Raw genomic sequence first — 17,579 nt, 5'->3', positions numbered from 1 at the left:
TCAAAGCACTTGAACACGACATGTCACATTCACCCATTTCCACATTCACACACTGGTGGCCAAGGCTACCATCCTAGGTGCCACCTGCTACTCAGTAACCATTCACAAACACTCAAACACCTAATGGGTGTGTGACACCCAATGTTGGGTTCAGAATCTTGCCCAAGGATACATGGAGGAACCAGGGATCTAGATAACAATCATTCGATTAATCAATGCTATTGTGGCTCTACCTCCTGAACCACAGCCAGTCAAGTAGTTCTTGCAAAGTGTTTCAGAGTTCCATGCACTGCCCTCTAGAAACCTTAAGTCTAGCCATGATTTGACGCAGAGAAAGCCTGTATTTGTCTTCTGTCACTTTCACTTAGTTCTGATGCTACGTTTCCCATTATCATAATGCTGCTTGTGTTTTTAAATGTTTCTGAATCCTTACATTTTCTGATTATTTCCAGGTTTATGTAAAAATATTATTGATCTTCAATGTGGTCTCAGACCTTCAGAGCCCATTGTATATCATGCCTGCTTTCTTTTGCAGTTTCTATTGTAATAAAGAACACACAAGCTAAAGGTGCTTGTTTTTTAATTAACTTTTTCAATCATTAGATCTTTAGCTGTGATTTCTAACATAACTCTTCTGATATTCAAAAGAAACTGCTGCGCTCTTGCTTCAAATAGAAACTATTGGAAATGTGTATCTGTAGGTAGATGTTTATGGGCATGATTCATTACCCTGACTGATTTGAATTATAATACATATTTTTACTCTTACAACAGATTTGAAAACCTTTCATAGCTATAAAATGTGAACTAGGACTCCCTCCTTCTTGCTAAATTCTCATCTGTGTTTTCCATTTTTGTCTTTCTGCCTTGTTTCATCTCTTGTCCAACTTACATCTGTTTCTTTCTCTGTCTCCTCTTCAACTTTTTCCCCACTAATCCGCCTTCTCTCCATGCCCTCTCTTTCACTACTTCTATTACATCTTCTCTCCTCCTTTATGTCCTATCTTCCTGATTTTTCCTGTCTCCTCACCCGTCTCCTTCCTCTCCTCCTCCTGCAGGAGTTCAGGCAGAAGGTGATGCTAGGAACACCCTTCCTGGTCATCTGGCTAGTTGGTTTCATCGCTGACCTAGACATTGACTCCTGGCTGATCAAAGGCCTCATGTACGCCGGCGTCTGGGTCACCGTGCAGTTCCTCTCCAAGTACGTCTCAGTTACATAAAAGACACTTTTTTTTTGCCTTTGATTCTCTTAATACCTAAGTTAGTTATGTTCATTAAGGATAGTTTGGACAGATTTAGCTTTCATCGCTAACTTTTTATTACCCTGAGTTAGTGTTGTCGTGTTTTTAGCCAACTTTAGATTTTGCAGTTTGAGATAATGATCTTTCAAAATTAAATCTGCATTACTTCTTACACCATTGAATACACACAGTCTCAATGGCACCACCACATAAACTGTCCTTGCACATATTCTCGCGTGCAAACACACATACAATTTCCAACATTCCACACCATGCAGAGACAAATACTCACTCAAGCCCCATTAGCACTGCCATCTGGTCCTGCTGTTCTAGTTTGTTGTGCCGTTCACTACTGTTAGCTCTCTGACTACAATAACACACACTGCCCAATGTGTTAGCGTCATGTTCACTGACATTCTTGGAATACTCAGTTGGCGAAAAAACAATCGTAATTATTGAGTCCTGGCGAGTCTAACTGTAGTGTGTCATCAGGTCATGGTTTGGTTTATTTTTACTGCTGTCTCAAAGTTTTAGGTTTGCATCAGTGCATATGTGCTACAGTGAGCAGTTTCACATCTGCAGGAAGAGTGTCTTGATGTATTGAACACATAAGTTATGAGCAGAGCAGTGTCTGTAGTGGGAATGATGCATGTCAAAGGACAATTCTGACTAACATGATTTGACCACTGCTACAGAAAGACGCCACAAGTTGTTGTACAGTTAGTGTTATTGCCAGGCTGTGTCAAGTATGACGGGGTCAGGGTGAAGCAGATGTTTTTAGTACTGTGAGCACTGTTTGATTGACAGGAAGTGCAGAAATGAGACAATGGCAAATTTTATTAAGAAAACAAAAAAGACTCAGGACTTTGTAGATAACTATTTTTAAAAACACTGCTGATACCTCCGTCCCTCCTACTCTTCTCTCTCCGCAGGGCTTTCTTCGACCACTCCATGCACAGCGCTCTCCCTCTGGGAATCTATCTGGCCACCAAGTTCTGGATGTACGCCACCTGGTTCTACTGGTTCTGGAACGATATCCTTTTCTGTCATCAGTTTTGACTTTGTTTTCTTAACGGCATAGTTTGACATTTTGGGAAATTCCTTTTTTTTGTTCTTGCAGAGTTAGATGGAAGAATGATTCATATCTGTGCGGAAAACATGACGATAAGCTTAGCTTAGCTTAGCATAAAGGCTAAAATAATCCAAAGTCAGACAGCTAGCCTGGCTCTGTCCAAATATAAGAAAATGATGTTTAAAGCTCACAAATTAACATGTTATATCCTGTTTGTTGAATCTGTATAAAAAATGGCAAGTTGTGTTTTTACAGGGAATGTGTTCAACTGTTTCTTGCAGTTGCCAGGCAACCAGTGGATACTTCAGGAGGTCTGCATAAATAAGAGAAAACAAAATTGGGATGACCTCCCATCAGGCTTTGTTCTGGTAGTTGATCACACTCACATTTTGATGAGAAAGGTTTTTTCAGTTCAAACCTTAAGTAATTGTGTTCCTAATTGCCATGTTGGCAAATGCTACACTTCAGTCTGTGATGGATGAATCTTGTTAAGTCAAATCCTTTAGAGTTTTGGCATTTAGCTGATACTTGAGGAGTCTTGTTCAGAGGGACTTTCAGTGTTAGAGAAGTTCAGTGTTTTGGGCTGTTTCTGGGATCAAGCACCAACCTTTCAGATTTTTAATAATGGTCCCTTAATCCCAAGTAATGCTGAGGATTTCACTGAACAGTGACTGTGTCCGGTTCCCCTACATTTAATGTAACATTAGGCCATGAGTCGAGTTATAGTTTAGTCCTCTGTAGCTCTTTTCAGTAGATGTGATAAGTGATATCTGAGCTCCTCTGTCCCCCTATTTTAGTCTCATTCATGCACTTGTGTGTGAAGCATACCAGAGCTTCAAGACCTGGCTCACACTGTCTGGAAAAAAGACGTCAATCCAAAGCCTTTCAGTTGTGTCACATGCCGGTTGAAATGGGCTATTTACTCTTGGCTTGTTCACAATTGCACAAGTCGTTCAACATAAGCCAAGAGCTTTTATAAATCTGTTAGGCCAGTTTCTGAATTTGGCAATTATGAGTGATCTCCAAGCAGGGAGGATCTCAATAAAATATGGACTTGTAAAACAGATTTTTACTGCTTTCTGCTGCCTGTGATGCGTTGTGGTGGAAGAGGAGAAAAATCCTTGTGTTAGCCGGCTGGAACATCAGTGAGATAAAGTTGCAGGAGAAGCAGGAAAGGAGGAGGGTTAATATAAAGAGCAGACGGGGTTGATGGAAATTATGTTAAACAAATGCAGGCATGATGTGCCACAAGCCCTAAGGTCCCACTATGATGGATGTTTAAGTAAGACTGTAGATTGTGTCTCAGTGAACATGCTGCTTAGTTTCCAGTCTCTGTTGCTGCGTTGGAATTGTGAAGAGGGAGTTTGGTGTGTAGCAGCTGCTGGGTGAAGCCCAGCAGAGTGACTCCAAAGGGTTTCTGTTGACCTCAGCGCTGCTGCTTTCACAATTTTTGTTCATAGACGAATTGCCTTGCTTTATGGAAGCTCCTAATTGCCGTAGGTGAGAGGGGAGTTCTCGTTTGTGGAAGGTATTTAATTTTGTGCCTCGCTGCTCCGCTAATGGGAAGGGAGCATAAGATGTCTTTGACCTAAGCTTATTAAAAGAGAAAACTGTGCTCTGAGGTCTTTCCAGTTATTAAAAGTAGTACTACAGATGTGTTTTAAGCATGTTTTTCATGGGTGTATGGTATGTCAACTGGACATAAAATTGATGGAAGGAACTGCAATGACACCCATGCTGTTGACCTGCTCCCTTAGCCGGGTTTTCACATATGCTTTCATCTTCAAAGAGCAGTGGCGAGGTGACGTTACATCCTGTAATCTGGTAAATGTTTGTTCGTACATGGATGAAAAGTTGCCCCTTTGACTACAAGCAGGTTCTTTTTTGTTTGAAGACGTTTCCTTGTGAAAAAACGACTCCTTTCAGGTTTTCTCTTTCACCCTCCGGCTATCGAGGCTGTCATTATGCCTGTGAGTCTGCCATGAATCTCTCTCCAGTAATGGTGTTGTTTGCCTGCCTTTCATTTGACAGACATGCTGTGTCATGTTCCCTACAGCTCGGGGAGTTTAGCCTTTCTCCTGCGGCATTGCAGACATCAGTATCGGTGGCAAACTGTGGACACTCTCTCATTCAGGTAGACAGTTATTGCATACAAATACTTTTTCTAATCACATTTATTTATGCAAAGCAAGGGATATGCAAATCAGGAGCTCTGCCTGTTTTAACTAGAGGTTAACTATAAATTCAAAGCTAATGTATGAGACTGTTGACGCTGCTACCAACAAGCAGAACAAGCCAATGGCCACCACAGTTGAGGTTGAGTTAGGGTCAAAATAAATACGTTTGTACAACATGTCGCCTGAACAGGTCTGAAGGAAAACGGGTTTATAGCTGTGTCAGACTGTCACAATTAAAGGCAGGGTGAAAAGCCAGCCACAGAGAGAGAGCAGACTCAATGATTGCAGATGAATGTGCATAAATATGAAGTAATGAGGGGCAGTACATTAGCCTACCTTAACCACTGCGCACATTGGTTTTCTGTCTCTATCTCGAGCAGCCATGACTGTTTCTTGTTGTCTGAGTAGACTACACAATGTAGCCAGAGGAGCACCAAGTGTCACTGCTGCATCTTGTCGGCTTGTTTCTGGCAGTTTGTCATAAGCTTAGAGGAGACTATTTTTCGTTGAGAGTAAATTACTTTCTTTTTCTCGTCGTGATTTCGATGCACACTGTTAGCGGACGAAGTGATTACTATCGGCAAATTATTTAAATAGAATTTGTATAGTGACGATTCTGTCTGAAGATGTTTGATCCATCTAAGCAGTTGATCACCCTAACTTGGATTACTATAAGTGCTTTTTTCCCTCTGGAAATTTATTTAAAGCAGAACTATACCAATTCTCAGAATTCATACATGTTATTCCAAAGGTCAGTCTTCGAGAACATGAACAACTGTCTCCCAAACCCTAAAACTAGAGTGCTGAAACTAAAATTTGTGATGTCATATGGGTATAAAGTCTGGAGCCGCTCCATAGACAATGAGTTATAGAAGATGTTATAGATGACACTGAGAGCACCCAAGGGAATGTTATGAGTATATGAATGCATTTTCTGTTTCATAACTGAGAACACAACAATAGGGAAAGATCATTTGGGTATGAAAAAGAAAACATGTTGGCCCACAAAACCAGTTTCCCATTCATTGTCGATGGAGCAGCCCCAGACTTTATACCTGATGACATCTAAGTGTAAGACTTCTCTGGTTTCTGGCTTTAAGAAAGAGTAGCTCAGAATGTCCATGGGTCGGATTGTTGGTTTTGGAAAGTTACAAAACTTGTGGGACACAGTTCCCTTGACTCTGACATCAGAGGGCTGTGAGGGAAGGGGTTTTCTGAAGCTGTTTGACCATCCAGTAAACCCCTGGTTTGAACCATAATGATGCCTCTAAGCCTTTAAGGCTGCATTCACACCTAATCAGGCATTGTGGCGAAAATGCCAGTTAAATGTGGGTAGCTTGTCGAAGCTGCAATGGTGGGGGCTTCAAGGGATGCCCCAAAAAAAAGGAATTACTGTGGCGTTGGGTGAGAAGTTGAAGCAAAATCAGCTTCAGTCTGTCAGGTGAGGCTTCAGTTTACTCTCTGTGACCCTTTAGAGGACTGAGGCCCAGCATGGGTTGCTGGTTGAGTTCCCCATTTTGTACGAGCTTGCAGTTTTACATCTATTGAACTTGGATTTGAGGATGAAAGTATAAACCTTTAATGTAGGTCACGGGCTAAAGGATTCCAACATCTGGTTTAAAGCATCCTGGCCTGATTATCTGATCAGATCTGAGAGGAGACATTTCATGATTGTTGTTCTGATTTCATTGTTCCACATTTCTCACCACGTCTCTGTCGGACGGTGTTGTTACACGGCCCAGTATCTTGCACACCTTTGTTCCTCCTTCCAGGTGGAAACTTTTTATCCACCGGTTCTGACCCATTTTTCTGCCATTGTGAGCTCATTATCCTCCTCAGGCCTGTGGTTGAAATCAGATCAAATGACACGGGTGGAGCTGTGTGATGGTACTTTTTTGTCTTCCCCAGACTCGGATCATATTTTCCTCTGTAGGCGTTGTTCATAAATGCATTTCCAGCAGGTGAATGTCTTAAAATAACAGAGTGAACGATGCCCTGGAGTTTGTACTGTACTGCACGCATTCATTTCTCTATCGTACTGTATGTCTGCATGTCATTTCAAGTCTGACATGCCACACTGATAAATCTGTCTGTGACCCTCTTGCTCTGCCTTTGCTGTCAGCTGTTGTCAGATACACCTCACCACTCAGCCTTTCAAAAGATTAATGGGTGCTAACAGAAGGTGATGACCATGTCTCCCCGAGGAAGCATTGAAACCCATTTATCTGAGGAGCTTCATTGATCACTGGCACAATCTCTGCATCTGAACTGGGCCTTGAGTTAGTGGACCAGTGAGGAGTGTTTTACTTATTAGGCCATTCAGTAGGGGATAATGTCAACAGCCAGTCCTTTATGGAGATACTTATGAAGATCAATGGCTTCATGTGGCCTGTCAGGGCTTGTAGAGGCCTCTTTCACTCCGTCAGCGCTACGAAAGTGCTTATTAATGAAGTCAAAACTGTGCCAGAGGGATGACCACAACTGCTATCGGCTCTTCCTCACCAACAAGGTTGCTGTTGGGGCTTGTTGTTTCTATGCTTATGGTGTGGCCCTCGTGGCTATGAGTAACTACATTCCCAAAAGACCTTTAGGGGCACAAACCCTTGTTAATGCTTCAGAGGATTTTAGTATCATCTTTTTGTGGCTGGTGTTCACATCAAGTGTGTTGTGTCATTACGGATCTGAGAGTTTAGTTCGAATAAAAGGTTGAAGTATCAACTGAAATAAAATGAGATGTTACACCTCATCCCTACAAGTCGGTCAAAGAAAAGAAACTCTTCTCTCTAAGTGGGGTCCGGGCACCCCCATATTGATCAGATCAGAAGTCCTTGATTTTAATGTTTCAGAAGTTGTGGAAACCCTGGATCGAGAACCTTTGATGAAGAGGATGATCCAGTTTGGGTTGAGACGATAGAATAAAAAGGTTTTGATGGATCAGTAGGAGTAGTTGTCATTTAGGTTTGGGTGTCCAGCAAATGCCTGAGACAGGACTGCTTCTCAGTCACACTAGTGGCATGGCTCTAGGGATGGCAGTGTTTGTCACTCGGTCATCAATCACTTTGGTCCAGACTGAAATATCACCAACTATTGTCATTATCACCAATTGTAACATTTTGTATGGACAGTTGTGTTTCCCTAACTAACTTCATTGCTTTTTCTCTTGCACCATCATCAGGTCTAAGCTCCAACCACTGCTGTGCCGAAGTACAGCCTCGGAGCCTCGATAGCATGGCGGTAGACTTTCTGAATACACTTGGTAGACGATTCTTCACATTGTGAGAACCTGTGAGATTAGCTCTCGTATATATTTTTGGCATGTATTAAACTTACAATAGCAGCCATGCAGGTGTTTCATTTTAAGCTTAGTAAGTCTGCTATAAGTGGAAGCTATGTGGTCTGCCAGCTGCCACATGAATCTTTTCTTGAAAGAGTAAGAAGATGCAAAAGACACATGTGAAACTATACTCTATCCACGAAGAGGTTGCATAGCCACCTCTGTGCAGCCATTTACCCAAAAAATTGTATTTTAAAGTGGCCACTGTAACGTATGTTAAGCATGCTTCCTATTGAAACTCTTGCAGTTTACTTATTTTCACATTATGCCACAGTTGAAACAGAATATTCCTCATCTGTGTTGTTGTTCCAGAGTTTGATCCACAGTGATGATTATATCATAGTTGTTTTGCCAAATTGCATTTTACTCCAATAGTTTTAGTCACACATATAGCACGTGTCACATTTCTGTCTGGGCCTCTCTGTGTCACTTGGCTGTATTCCTGTGGGATTCAGCTGACTCATGCACACCTGCATGACTGACTCTGCTACTAATCAGTTACAGTCTTCACTTTCCCCACCCACAGATGTCACAGAACACACTCCTGTCTCTCCATAGTTGGGAATGGTGTGATGAAATAGAATTACATACCTACACTATCAGCCTCGTCATGTGAGCATGCACGGTCTTTTATTAACCTAACATTTACACACTGATTGTAATACACTGTCACATAACCAGTTTGTTTGTGCTGTTAGTTGTGTAATAAAAATGTTACACACATAAACAGAGTTTGGAAGTCATGATGAGCTGTGGTGACAGACAGAGATGATCTCTCCCTGACTGGGTGAGTCGAGATGAGACCGAGCTGCTCTTTGCGTCACAGTCTGCCTGTTAGTCACGTTACTATGAAGTAATGATCTGAATCAGATTGATGTCTGAAATGGTTTTACTGACATTTGTTTAGAAGTGTGTCTGGAACAATGTGACAGGCCAAGTGTTTGTCCTGCACAATACTGAAGTAGAGGCCAGTGCAAACATACTGTTTGTCTTTCTTATGTCATTTGGAGTTGTCATCGACTGGGTATTTATGATTAAATGTTCACAATAAAGCAGTTTACCTGCTTATATCAATGAGAAACTGCTTTGGTAAACTAGATAAGGACCTTTGAGAGTGATTTATTTTTAAATGACATAACATACTTGTTATCGGACAGATCCAGGCTAAGTCTCTATGTTAAAGCGGGGGTTTTCAGAGTCTGCTTTGGGGGCTGTAAACAGGAAGTATAATGTTGCCATGGAGTCAGTTAGCTGTGGGCTACAAGTTGAGCCTTGTTCTTTTTTTATGCTACTGCACCGGCAGGGTAGTCCATCCGTCCGTCCCATTCTCATGAATAAAAATTTCTCAAGAATGCCATGAGAGATTTTCTTTCAATTGAGCAAAAATGTGGTGGTCATTTTTTTTTCCAAATTTGGCACAAATGGCTACTTGGACTCAAGGATGAACTGATTAGAATTTGGTGGACAAAGGTCAAGGTCACTGTGACTTTGAGTCTGTCTCATTCTCGTGATCATGATATGCCAAGAACACCTTGAAGGGAATTTCTTCAAATTTGGCACAAACGTCCACTTGGACTCAAGAATGATCTGATTAGAATTTTGTGATTGAAGGACAAAGATCAAGGTCACTATGATCTCACCAAACATGGTTCCTAAGGTTCCTACTTGATGTCATCAGTCCTCTGGCAGTAGTACTGTGGTTAGAATGAACAGGATCTGATTGTGGTAAAAACCCAGCAGTTGTCTGTAAACCTGTCTTTACAAAAACTCTGCTGAGACGCTGTTTGTCCATCGTGTTCCTTAACCTCACTGCACATCTACCCTTTGCCACTGTCCATGTGCCCTTCCTGATAAACACCCTGGCTCTGTTCTACAACTTTGGCAAATCCTGGAAGTCTGACCCAGGAATTATCAAAGCGTCAGAGGAGCAGAAGAAAAAGGTAAAGTTACAGGAAAGAAACAATCACCAGGATCATCGTTTGAAAGAAACGTTTTTTGTTTGTTTGTTTGTTTGTTTTGGTCATATTTCACTATACGAAGTGTTAATGTTGATGTAGTGAATACAGGCGTTCTGGTCATTAGCTTTAATGTGAACTTTTTTCACACGTTGTACTCTGACATCATGTGTGATGTTCCTTCAGCTCTGAAATTTCCAGTTCACAGCAGAAAGCTGCTTTGAATTCACTGGAGAGATCAGGGCTGCTCAGCGGCTGATCCTCTGGCCTCTCTGTCTCTCTGTCCCTCATTATCACACTCTAATGGGGGACAACACAGGCTGTGCTTTGTACCAGGCCCAGTGATTGATGAAAAGCTAAATTTACCCTGCATTGTTAGCACAGGACTCACCACTGGATCAAAGGCTTCAAAGCTTTCCTCTCCCTGCAGAGGATCCCTTCCTACCTCTTGTATTCCTCTCATGTTTGTTTATTTGCACAGTGATGTAATGCTGTAAGAGCAAACTGACAAAAAAAAACACATATGAGGAAAACAAATCTTATTTGTGCAGATTGGATAAAAACCAAACCACTAATGAAAAGTATTTTGCCTTAAAATCACAATAATCCAAAGACTGAATGAAACTGTAAATCACAGTTAGCTTTTGTTCACCGTGAATCAGTCGAGCTTCCAGTGTAATCGTTCAGCTGGAAATCCCAGCCTCAGCTGTCAGTAGGTCTTTTGTTACGTTGCCAAATAGACCTTGGCGAGATGAATTTCTCAGTTGTTCATTCATTTTTCTGTCATGTCTCTGTCTGCTTTTTTTTTTTTTAAATCCTGCTTTTGTTTCTTGTTTCCTTCCTCCAGACAATTGTGGAGCTGGCAGAGACAGGCAGCCTGGATCTGAGCATATTCTGCAGTACCTGCTTGGTAAATTCTGACGTACAATGTGATATATATACAGAGGAAAACAATACCAATAATAAAACCACTTTTGAGTGCTTGTCTGACTCTTTCCTTCCAGATACGGAAGCCCATCAGGTCCAAACACTGCGCCGTGTGCAACCGCTGCATCGCCAAGTTCGACCACCACTGTCCCTGGGTGGGGAACTGTGTCGGTATGTCAGCAACACAGCAAATTTACGAGGATGTCAACAACACATGCACTTACAAACAAATGGCTCCCCGTAATTTTCTTCCCCTGACTGAGGGTTGTGGCTTTATATTGTGTTTTATCAGCTCCAAATTCCACTTTATGAAGCAACACGTGATCTGACTGAGGGTTCTGCTCTTAACTCATTCTGGCTTTGGTAAACAACAGAAAAACATGTTGGAGAAATTATAGACATGCATAAATGCTGATAATAATAGGCTCGCCGAAGAACACAAACGGCACGTTAGCAGATTTAAGATTAGTATTTATAAGACTCAGTGTTTCTGTTGCACAGGTTAGACACCGGCTGCAAAACTCCAAGGCTGAAAAATAAAGCTAATGCAGAAGAAAAAAAAATGCAGTTCATCCAAATACCACTAGAGGCTGGCTCCAGAAGCGAGTCAATTCCCATAGACCCGTATGTTAAAATGTCCAACTTTACGGCAGAAATAAACATGTTTACAGCCTGGTGCAAAAAACAGTTTTGGTCTCTATAGCTAATACCCTCCTTCATAACAACTGATATAAGGAGTGATCTTTTATAAAAGTCACCTGTTTACATTTTATTAAGGCCCAAATTTATGCATAATTAAGAGAGGGGCAGCTAGAGTGACAGGCTGTCCATCCCTCGCTCCTCCACAGCTCCACCCTCTTGTCCAAATATGGTCACTTCTGGCTCCAAAAAAACAAGATGGCAACTGCTAAAATACCAAACTTGAGGCTTTGCAACAGGAGTTCACAAAGCAATGGGTGACTTCACGGTGGCTCAAACCATTATTTTGTACAGTTTTTGGTTAGACCCACACTTGAAGGACTGTCTCTGGAGCTGCTCTCCTCAGTTCAACGTCTGCCCAGTTAGCACAAGCTAACACAGAAGCAGCTAGCATACGACACAAAGCCGTTAAACAGCCCCAACAAACTCAACAAAGGCCGAAACTGCTCGATTCTGTTGTTAATCCCCTTAATAACTGTTTGCTAAGTTAGTTGTGTGATGCTAACAATTAGCGCTTTCATTGTATGTGTGCAGTTGGACTCTTGCCAACTGTCACTGGTCCCTGATATTACCCAGTTTAAAGGTCCACTGTTTATACCTTAGGGGCATTTGTTAGGAGAAATTTTTATGTAATAATCATAACTATGTTTTCTTCAGTGTATAATAACCAGAAACTAAGAATCCTTGTGTTTTTGTTACCTTAGAATGAGCTATTTATATCATGTATGCAGTGCGGGTCCTCTCCCACAGAGTCAGCCATGTTGTTTCTACAGTAGCCCACAACAGACAAACCATTCACTGGTTCTAGATAGGACCATTTGTGTTTTCTGATCTGCCACCGTAGTTCTACCTCACACTTTACACACAGGAAGAGTTTCACTTCTGCAACCTCACCACTAGATGCCACTAAATCCTACGTACTAGACCTTTAGATAGTGAAAAAAGTAAAATACAAAATAAATATGTGGCGGACATTGTTGATATTGTGGCAGGCCGCCACAAATAATTCAATATATATGGGAGACACTGTCATTTCTCCACGGGTCCAGCCCGAGTGTTCAGTTATAAAACATTGATAAAACTAATAAAACTGAACCCAACACATTGGCGAAAGCTTTAATGACAAGATGCCAACAAAAAAGATGGCAAAATTAAGCTGAAGGGCAAGTGAGTGTCCAGGATTGTGTCAGGCGGCGTCAGTGAAACAGACCAGAGACAGTGGGGGGAGGAAGGAGTGCAGGGGTCTTGTAGCACTTCCACTTTGAAGCCAGGTGGTCAGGAAGAAGCTTTAAATGTGTGGAAACTGTCTGAACAAACAGAAAGCCCCGCTTAATGACTATTGGGACCAGAGGCCTGGAAACAGATTTTAGATATATCATAAACACGGTTGTAAATGATGCAGTTATGGGTTCCTTTGTATCATCTGTCATCTCTTGGGGGGGGGGGGATCGCCAGAAAATGTATCACAGTTATTCATGTTCCCCTCAGGATGAATTGTAATCTCTCTGTGAAGTGCAGTCTCACAGAGCTGTTAGCGCATCTGTCTTGTTTTTATTACGAACCCGGTCTACAAACCTCCTCTTAGTGTGCACATAAATATTTTAGTAGAACTGAACTGCACTTAAAGAAAAAGTTTTTGATATGTCTTCCTGTTATCTCTATCACTTCTGGACTTCTACAGCATTTCTCTCATCGTTCCTTCCGTTCCGTTGGGAGACGCAGCCAACTTAACAAACTAAGGTGATGTGAATGGGACATGACATGCTTGTTTCTCCTCCACAGGAAGTGGGAATCACCGCTACTTCATGGGTTATCTGTTCTTCCTGCTCTGCATGATCTGCTGGATGATGTACGGCTGCATTTCCTGTGAGTAGAGAACCTCTTCTAAATTTCTTTCCCTCCTTTCACACCTCATTTGTTTTATTTCTCTGCTAACGCCTTCACTCTCTCTTCTCCCCTCAGACTGGAGGATCCACTGTGCCACCAGTTACGCCAAGGATGGTTTCTGGCTCTATCTGACCCAGATCGCCTCCTGCTCTCCCTGGATGTTCTGGATGTTCCTCAACAGCGTGTTCCACTTCATGTGGGTGGCCGTGCTCATCATGTGTCAGCTCTACCAGGTCTGGATTTACATTTGGTCCACCCATTTTGTAACGCAGGATTTACAATAGAGCTTTTGATTTGTAAGCATAGGTTCTTGTACCCTGAAGCTAAAATCTTTGAATTTCAGTAAATGTCTGTGTTACTGTATGAAAGGTCAGCTGACCTCTTTGCTTTTCCCTCTCTCAGATCGCGGCTCTGGGGATCACCACCAACGAGAGGATGAACGCTCGGAGATACAAGCACTTTAAAGTCACAGCCACGTCCATCGAAAGTCCCTTCAAGTATGTGATCTTTTACTTGTTAAGAAAGCTGAATCATCATTTCAGTGGGTTTAAGTAACAGCATTAAAGGGCTGGTTCACCCCAAAGTAGGAAAAAAAATATAAGCCCTGTTTCCACCGAAAGTTCCCAGGGCATTTAGTCCCAGGAAGTACTTTCTAAGGAACTAAAAGTTCCCTTCAGGGCATTGCTACCTGTGTTTCGACAGTGGACTAAAGACCTGTGAAGATTAGGCAAATTAGTCTGCTGATGTAAGACAAAACATGACGGTACAAGAGTGAGCAAACTCTGCAGCCTGCAGTTCTGTGTGCCCGCCTATCACATTGAAAACAGAGACACCTAAAGTTTTTTTTCTCACTGATGACAGTCAGGCTACTCTTCCATATTATTGCTGCAAGTTGGATGTAAATGCAGGTCAGGAAAATGAAGCAAAGAGCCTCTGTCTGTGTCACATAGTAAATCTTAAGAAAATAACCTTTCATTTTTCTCATTCGCTGGCTCTCTCTCAGCTCGCCTGCCAGATCCGTGCTCTCAGCTCATTGGCGTGATCTCTCTCTCTTTTACCCTTTTGTCTTTTTTAAGACGAGTCGGGAAGCTGACAGCAAAGCCGAACTAGGGTGTCTGCAGGTCCTTAAAAGTCTTAAAATGTCTTCAATTCAATTTTATAATTATCAGGCTTCGAAAGTAATTAGTCTTCTATCTGTCCATCTGTCCATCTATCTATATACTACCTGTAATAACCTGCAACGCTCTAATAAGAAAATGGATGATTTATCCAAAAATCACTCTTAAATGGAGTTGTATACCTGTAGACGTCCTGCTAACTAAACGTGTAGTGTTGTCAAACAAAGAGAAATAATCTCCGCTCATCCTAAAATGTGTCTAAATCGATAATCGTGTACTTCCTTGTTTATGAATGAAGCGGTACATGAGTTGAAGCCGCAGGGCTGTGTGTGTTTGACCAATCAGCAATGGCCATCCCCGCCTGCCCCACCCTGAAAGTTCCTGTACTGTCAGAAAGGGACTTTCAGAAAGGGGGGTAAAAGAACGTCCCCTGAACTTAATTTAGAGCCTGATCCATGTAGTCAAAATGCAGTGCTTTTCTCACAACAGTCCTAGTATCTGAGGAAAGTTCCCACAGTCGAAAAGGGGTCATGTATTACCATGCAGGTGGTTTTGGTTTTGGTTTTAGCTCTGTGGCAAACAAATGTTTATGATGCACGTTAACAGGTTTTGTTCAGCAAGATAATCTGCGAAAATGAACGCCACTTTTATGGTTTTTGAAGCCTTAACGCAGTCGGCAGTAGGGAAAAGCTAAGGAACTACACCACGGTAGCATGAGTTTAACTTCCCCACCACAACGAGGCATTAAAGCTAGCGTGATGACGTTCTGTAGTCACATTTAGCCACTTGTTAGCAACAGCCTTTTTAAGACACATCTCAGCTTCAAAGTTCACAAACAGGGTATTTACTCATGTATTTATGCTGTAGAACAAAACATGAAAGTCTCTTGAGCTTATGCTAGCCACCTTATTTCAGGCATCTAACCAAAAACCCATTGACTTTGAGACAAAGGAGCTGAGAATGCGAAAATGCTAACTCATTTCCAGGTTTCAGGACTCATTCCTGGGGCACTCTGTTAAGGAGAGGTCAAAGGGGAACTCCACAATCATCTCCTTCCAGCTGTTGGGTAGCGCTGCACATGTGTGAAAAGCCGTTTATTTCTTCAGAGCGAGCTGTGTAAAATCTGCGAAATATCCTCAAGTGATGTCACTTGAGTCAGCTTCAGTTCGGTCCGAAGACTAAAAGTGTGAAAATGAAAACAGTCTGGAGGTGTGGAGTTGGAAAGAAGTGAGCTTACTGGACCTCTGTAGCCTGCTGCTTATTCCCTGCTGCAGGCTAGCGGCTTGAAGTTACATTAGCTGCTACTAGCATAACACAGCAGAATCTCTGAATGAATTGTTGGTGGTTGAGTTGCATTGTGGGTAATGTAGGTGCTAGGTTTTGACAAGGAAGAACATGTGGAATAAATAAGACAATAGGTGAAGTACCTTTTTAATGATCTGACATTTCTTAGAAACTATGTGGTTGTACACTTTAATTATATAACAGGGTGTTAATATGATCATTGACCCTGTTTCCTCACACTGACCCTCATGTCTCTGTGTCCCTCTGCAGTCATGGCTGCATCAGAAACCTCATAGATTTCTTCGAGATCCGCTGCTGCGGTCTGATCCGGCCCGTGGCGGTGGACTGGACCACGCAGTACACAATAGAATACGACCAGACGTCTGGCTCGGGCTACCAGCTGGTGTAGAGGAGAAAGAGGAGGATGAGGAGGAGGAAGAAGAGGGGGCGGAGCAGGGTGGAGTCGAGTGTCGCCCGGTGGAGTTTGGAAGCATCACCCTCCCCGTCCCCCTCCCCCGGCGTTCATATCGGAGCGATGCTGTTCTCGGGAGCGCTTGCTTTTTTTCAGACCATCTCTCCCTCACCGATCAAAAGACTTTGACAAAAAAAAAAAAAAATCAGCCAGGACTAGCATGCTGTTACGGGGCAACACCACACCTACACCCCCCCCCCCCCCTCCCTTCGCCCTCACCACCTTTACTACTATTACTACTACTACTATTCTACAACATCAGACTTCTTTACTGTACCTCCACTGCTATCCCACCCCTCCACCTCGTCTCTTCTCCTGAGCCCTTTGGACGGTGCGTTGCTGCCAGGCACGAAACGGAGAGGAGAGAGGCTGATGGACGAGAGGAATTACAAAATAAAAGCTCTTCTGTTTGTACCGGAGACGTGACGCTGCGGAGACAGCAGCGCCGTGAAGTGGCAGTATCGCTCTTTACCCTCCCTACTTTATATCCTTATTTATGGTGTCCCTGTTGATGTGCCCTGTATGTATGTTTTTTTTTTTGTTTATTTGATTGGTTCAGGAACTCTGTTGTTCCTGTGTTAAGTAACTGAGGTGGCCAGGAAAGCTGAAGGAACGTTTCTTTTTGTTAAAACCATGATTTGTTTCTAAGTGACAGAAATAAGGGAATGTGTTTTTAAGGTTTTTGATTTTGCACCGTGATGAATTAGCTGATGAGGATTTGCCAAGAACTTATCAGAGGAAAGGTGTGTCGCAGGTGGAGCCGCTGGAAGAGTCCCAACTTCTTACCTGCTGAAATAAAACTGCAAGATAAAATTTTCGGAGTTATCCAAGTGAAAGTTATAACCTAAAAAACAGTTGTTGTGCAGTATTAACGCGGGATTAAGTGCATGAATCATGACTCCTTCAGCGGCGACCACCGTAGACGCAACAGAAAATATCCTACAGACAATGTGATACAGGTATATTTATTTTAAAACTATTTATAGATAAAGTATGTTCTAGCGCCATAATTTTTACATGTCACATCATTTTAGCTGAGTAGGTTTTTATGAGAAAATATGAAACGAGTACCTGTAGCTGTTTTAACATGGAAGCCCGGGAACTTCACAGACTCTGTATAGACAGGTACAGCGAGCGTATTTATTAACAGCAGAGTATAAGAAACAGAACGCAGCAGACGGACGGACGAGTTTACAAGAAAGGTTCATTCCATGTGTTTTTCTCAGAAAGCTGTAAAGTCTTATTTGTTTTTGTCTTTTGTCTGCCTACAACATTGCACTGATCTTTTTTTTTTTTTTTTTTTTTAGTTATTTGTTTTTTGTTTTTGGCTGTTACTGAACACAAGGGCCCAGCGGCGCCGCTCCACACCAACGCTTCCATTGTTTACAGAGAGGAGGAGGAGGAGGGGCCCAT

General features: G+C 42.3%; 1 protein-coding gene across 1 annotated transcript in view; it reads left to right on the top strand.

Moving 5' to 3' along the window:
• Positions 1–16,287, top strand: part of zdhhc17 (zinc finger DHHC-type palmitoyltransferase 17) — a 34,148-nt gene extending 17,861 nt beyond the window's left edge. Inside the window, exons 9-17 of the mRNA XM_050036248.1 lie at positions 1,059–1,201; positions 2,174–2,276; positions 9,642–9,764; positions 10,627–10,689; positions 10,784–10,877; positions 13,188–13,271; positions 13,368–13,525; positions 13,695–13,789; positions 15,965–16,287. Of these exons, the coding sequence (XP_049892205.1) occupies positions 1,059–1,201; positions 2,174–2,276; positions 9,642–9,764; positions 10,627–10,689; positions 10,784–10,877; positions 13,188–13,271; positions 13,368–13,525; positions 13,695–13,789; positions 15,965–16,103 (1,002 nt within the window). The 3' untranslated portion in view covers positions 16,104–16,287. The remainder of the gene's footprint in view (positions 1–1,058; positions 1,202–2,173; positions 2,277–9,641; positions 9,765–10,626; positions 10,690–10,783; positions 10,878–13,187; positions 13,272–13,367; positions 13,526–13,694; positions 13,790–15,964) is intronic.
• The last annotated feature ends 1,292 nt before the right edge of the window (positions 16,288–17,579 follow it).

The sequence above is a fragment of the Epinephelus moara genome, chromosome 23 (genome assembly GCF_006386435.1).
Source record: "Epinephelus moara isolate mb chromosome 23, YSFRI_EMoa_1.0, whole genome shotgun sequence".
Lineage (NCBI taxonomy): Eukaryota > Metazoa > Chordata > Actinopteri > Perciformes > Serranidae > Epinephelus > Epinephelus moara.
Note: the sequence above shows the minus strand (reverse complement) of the source record. Positions and strands in the feature narration are given on the sequence as shown.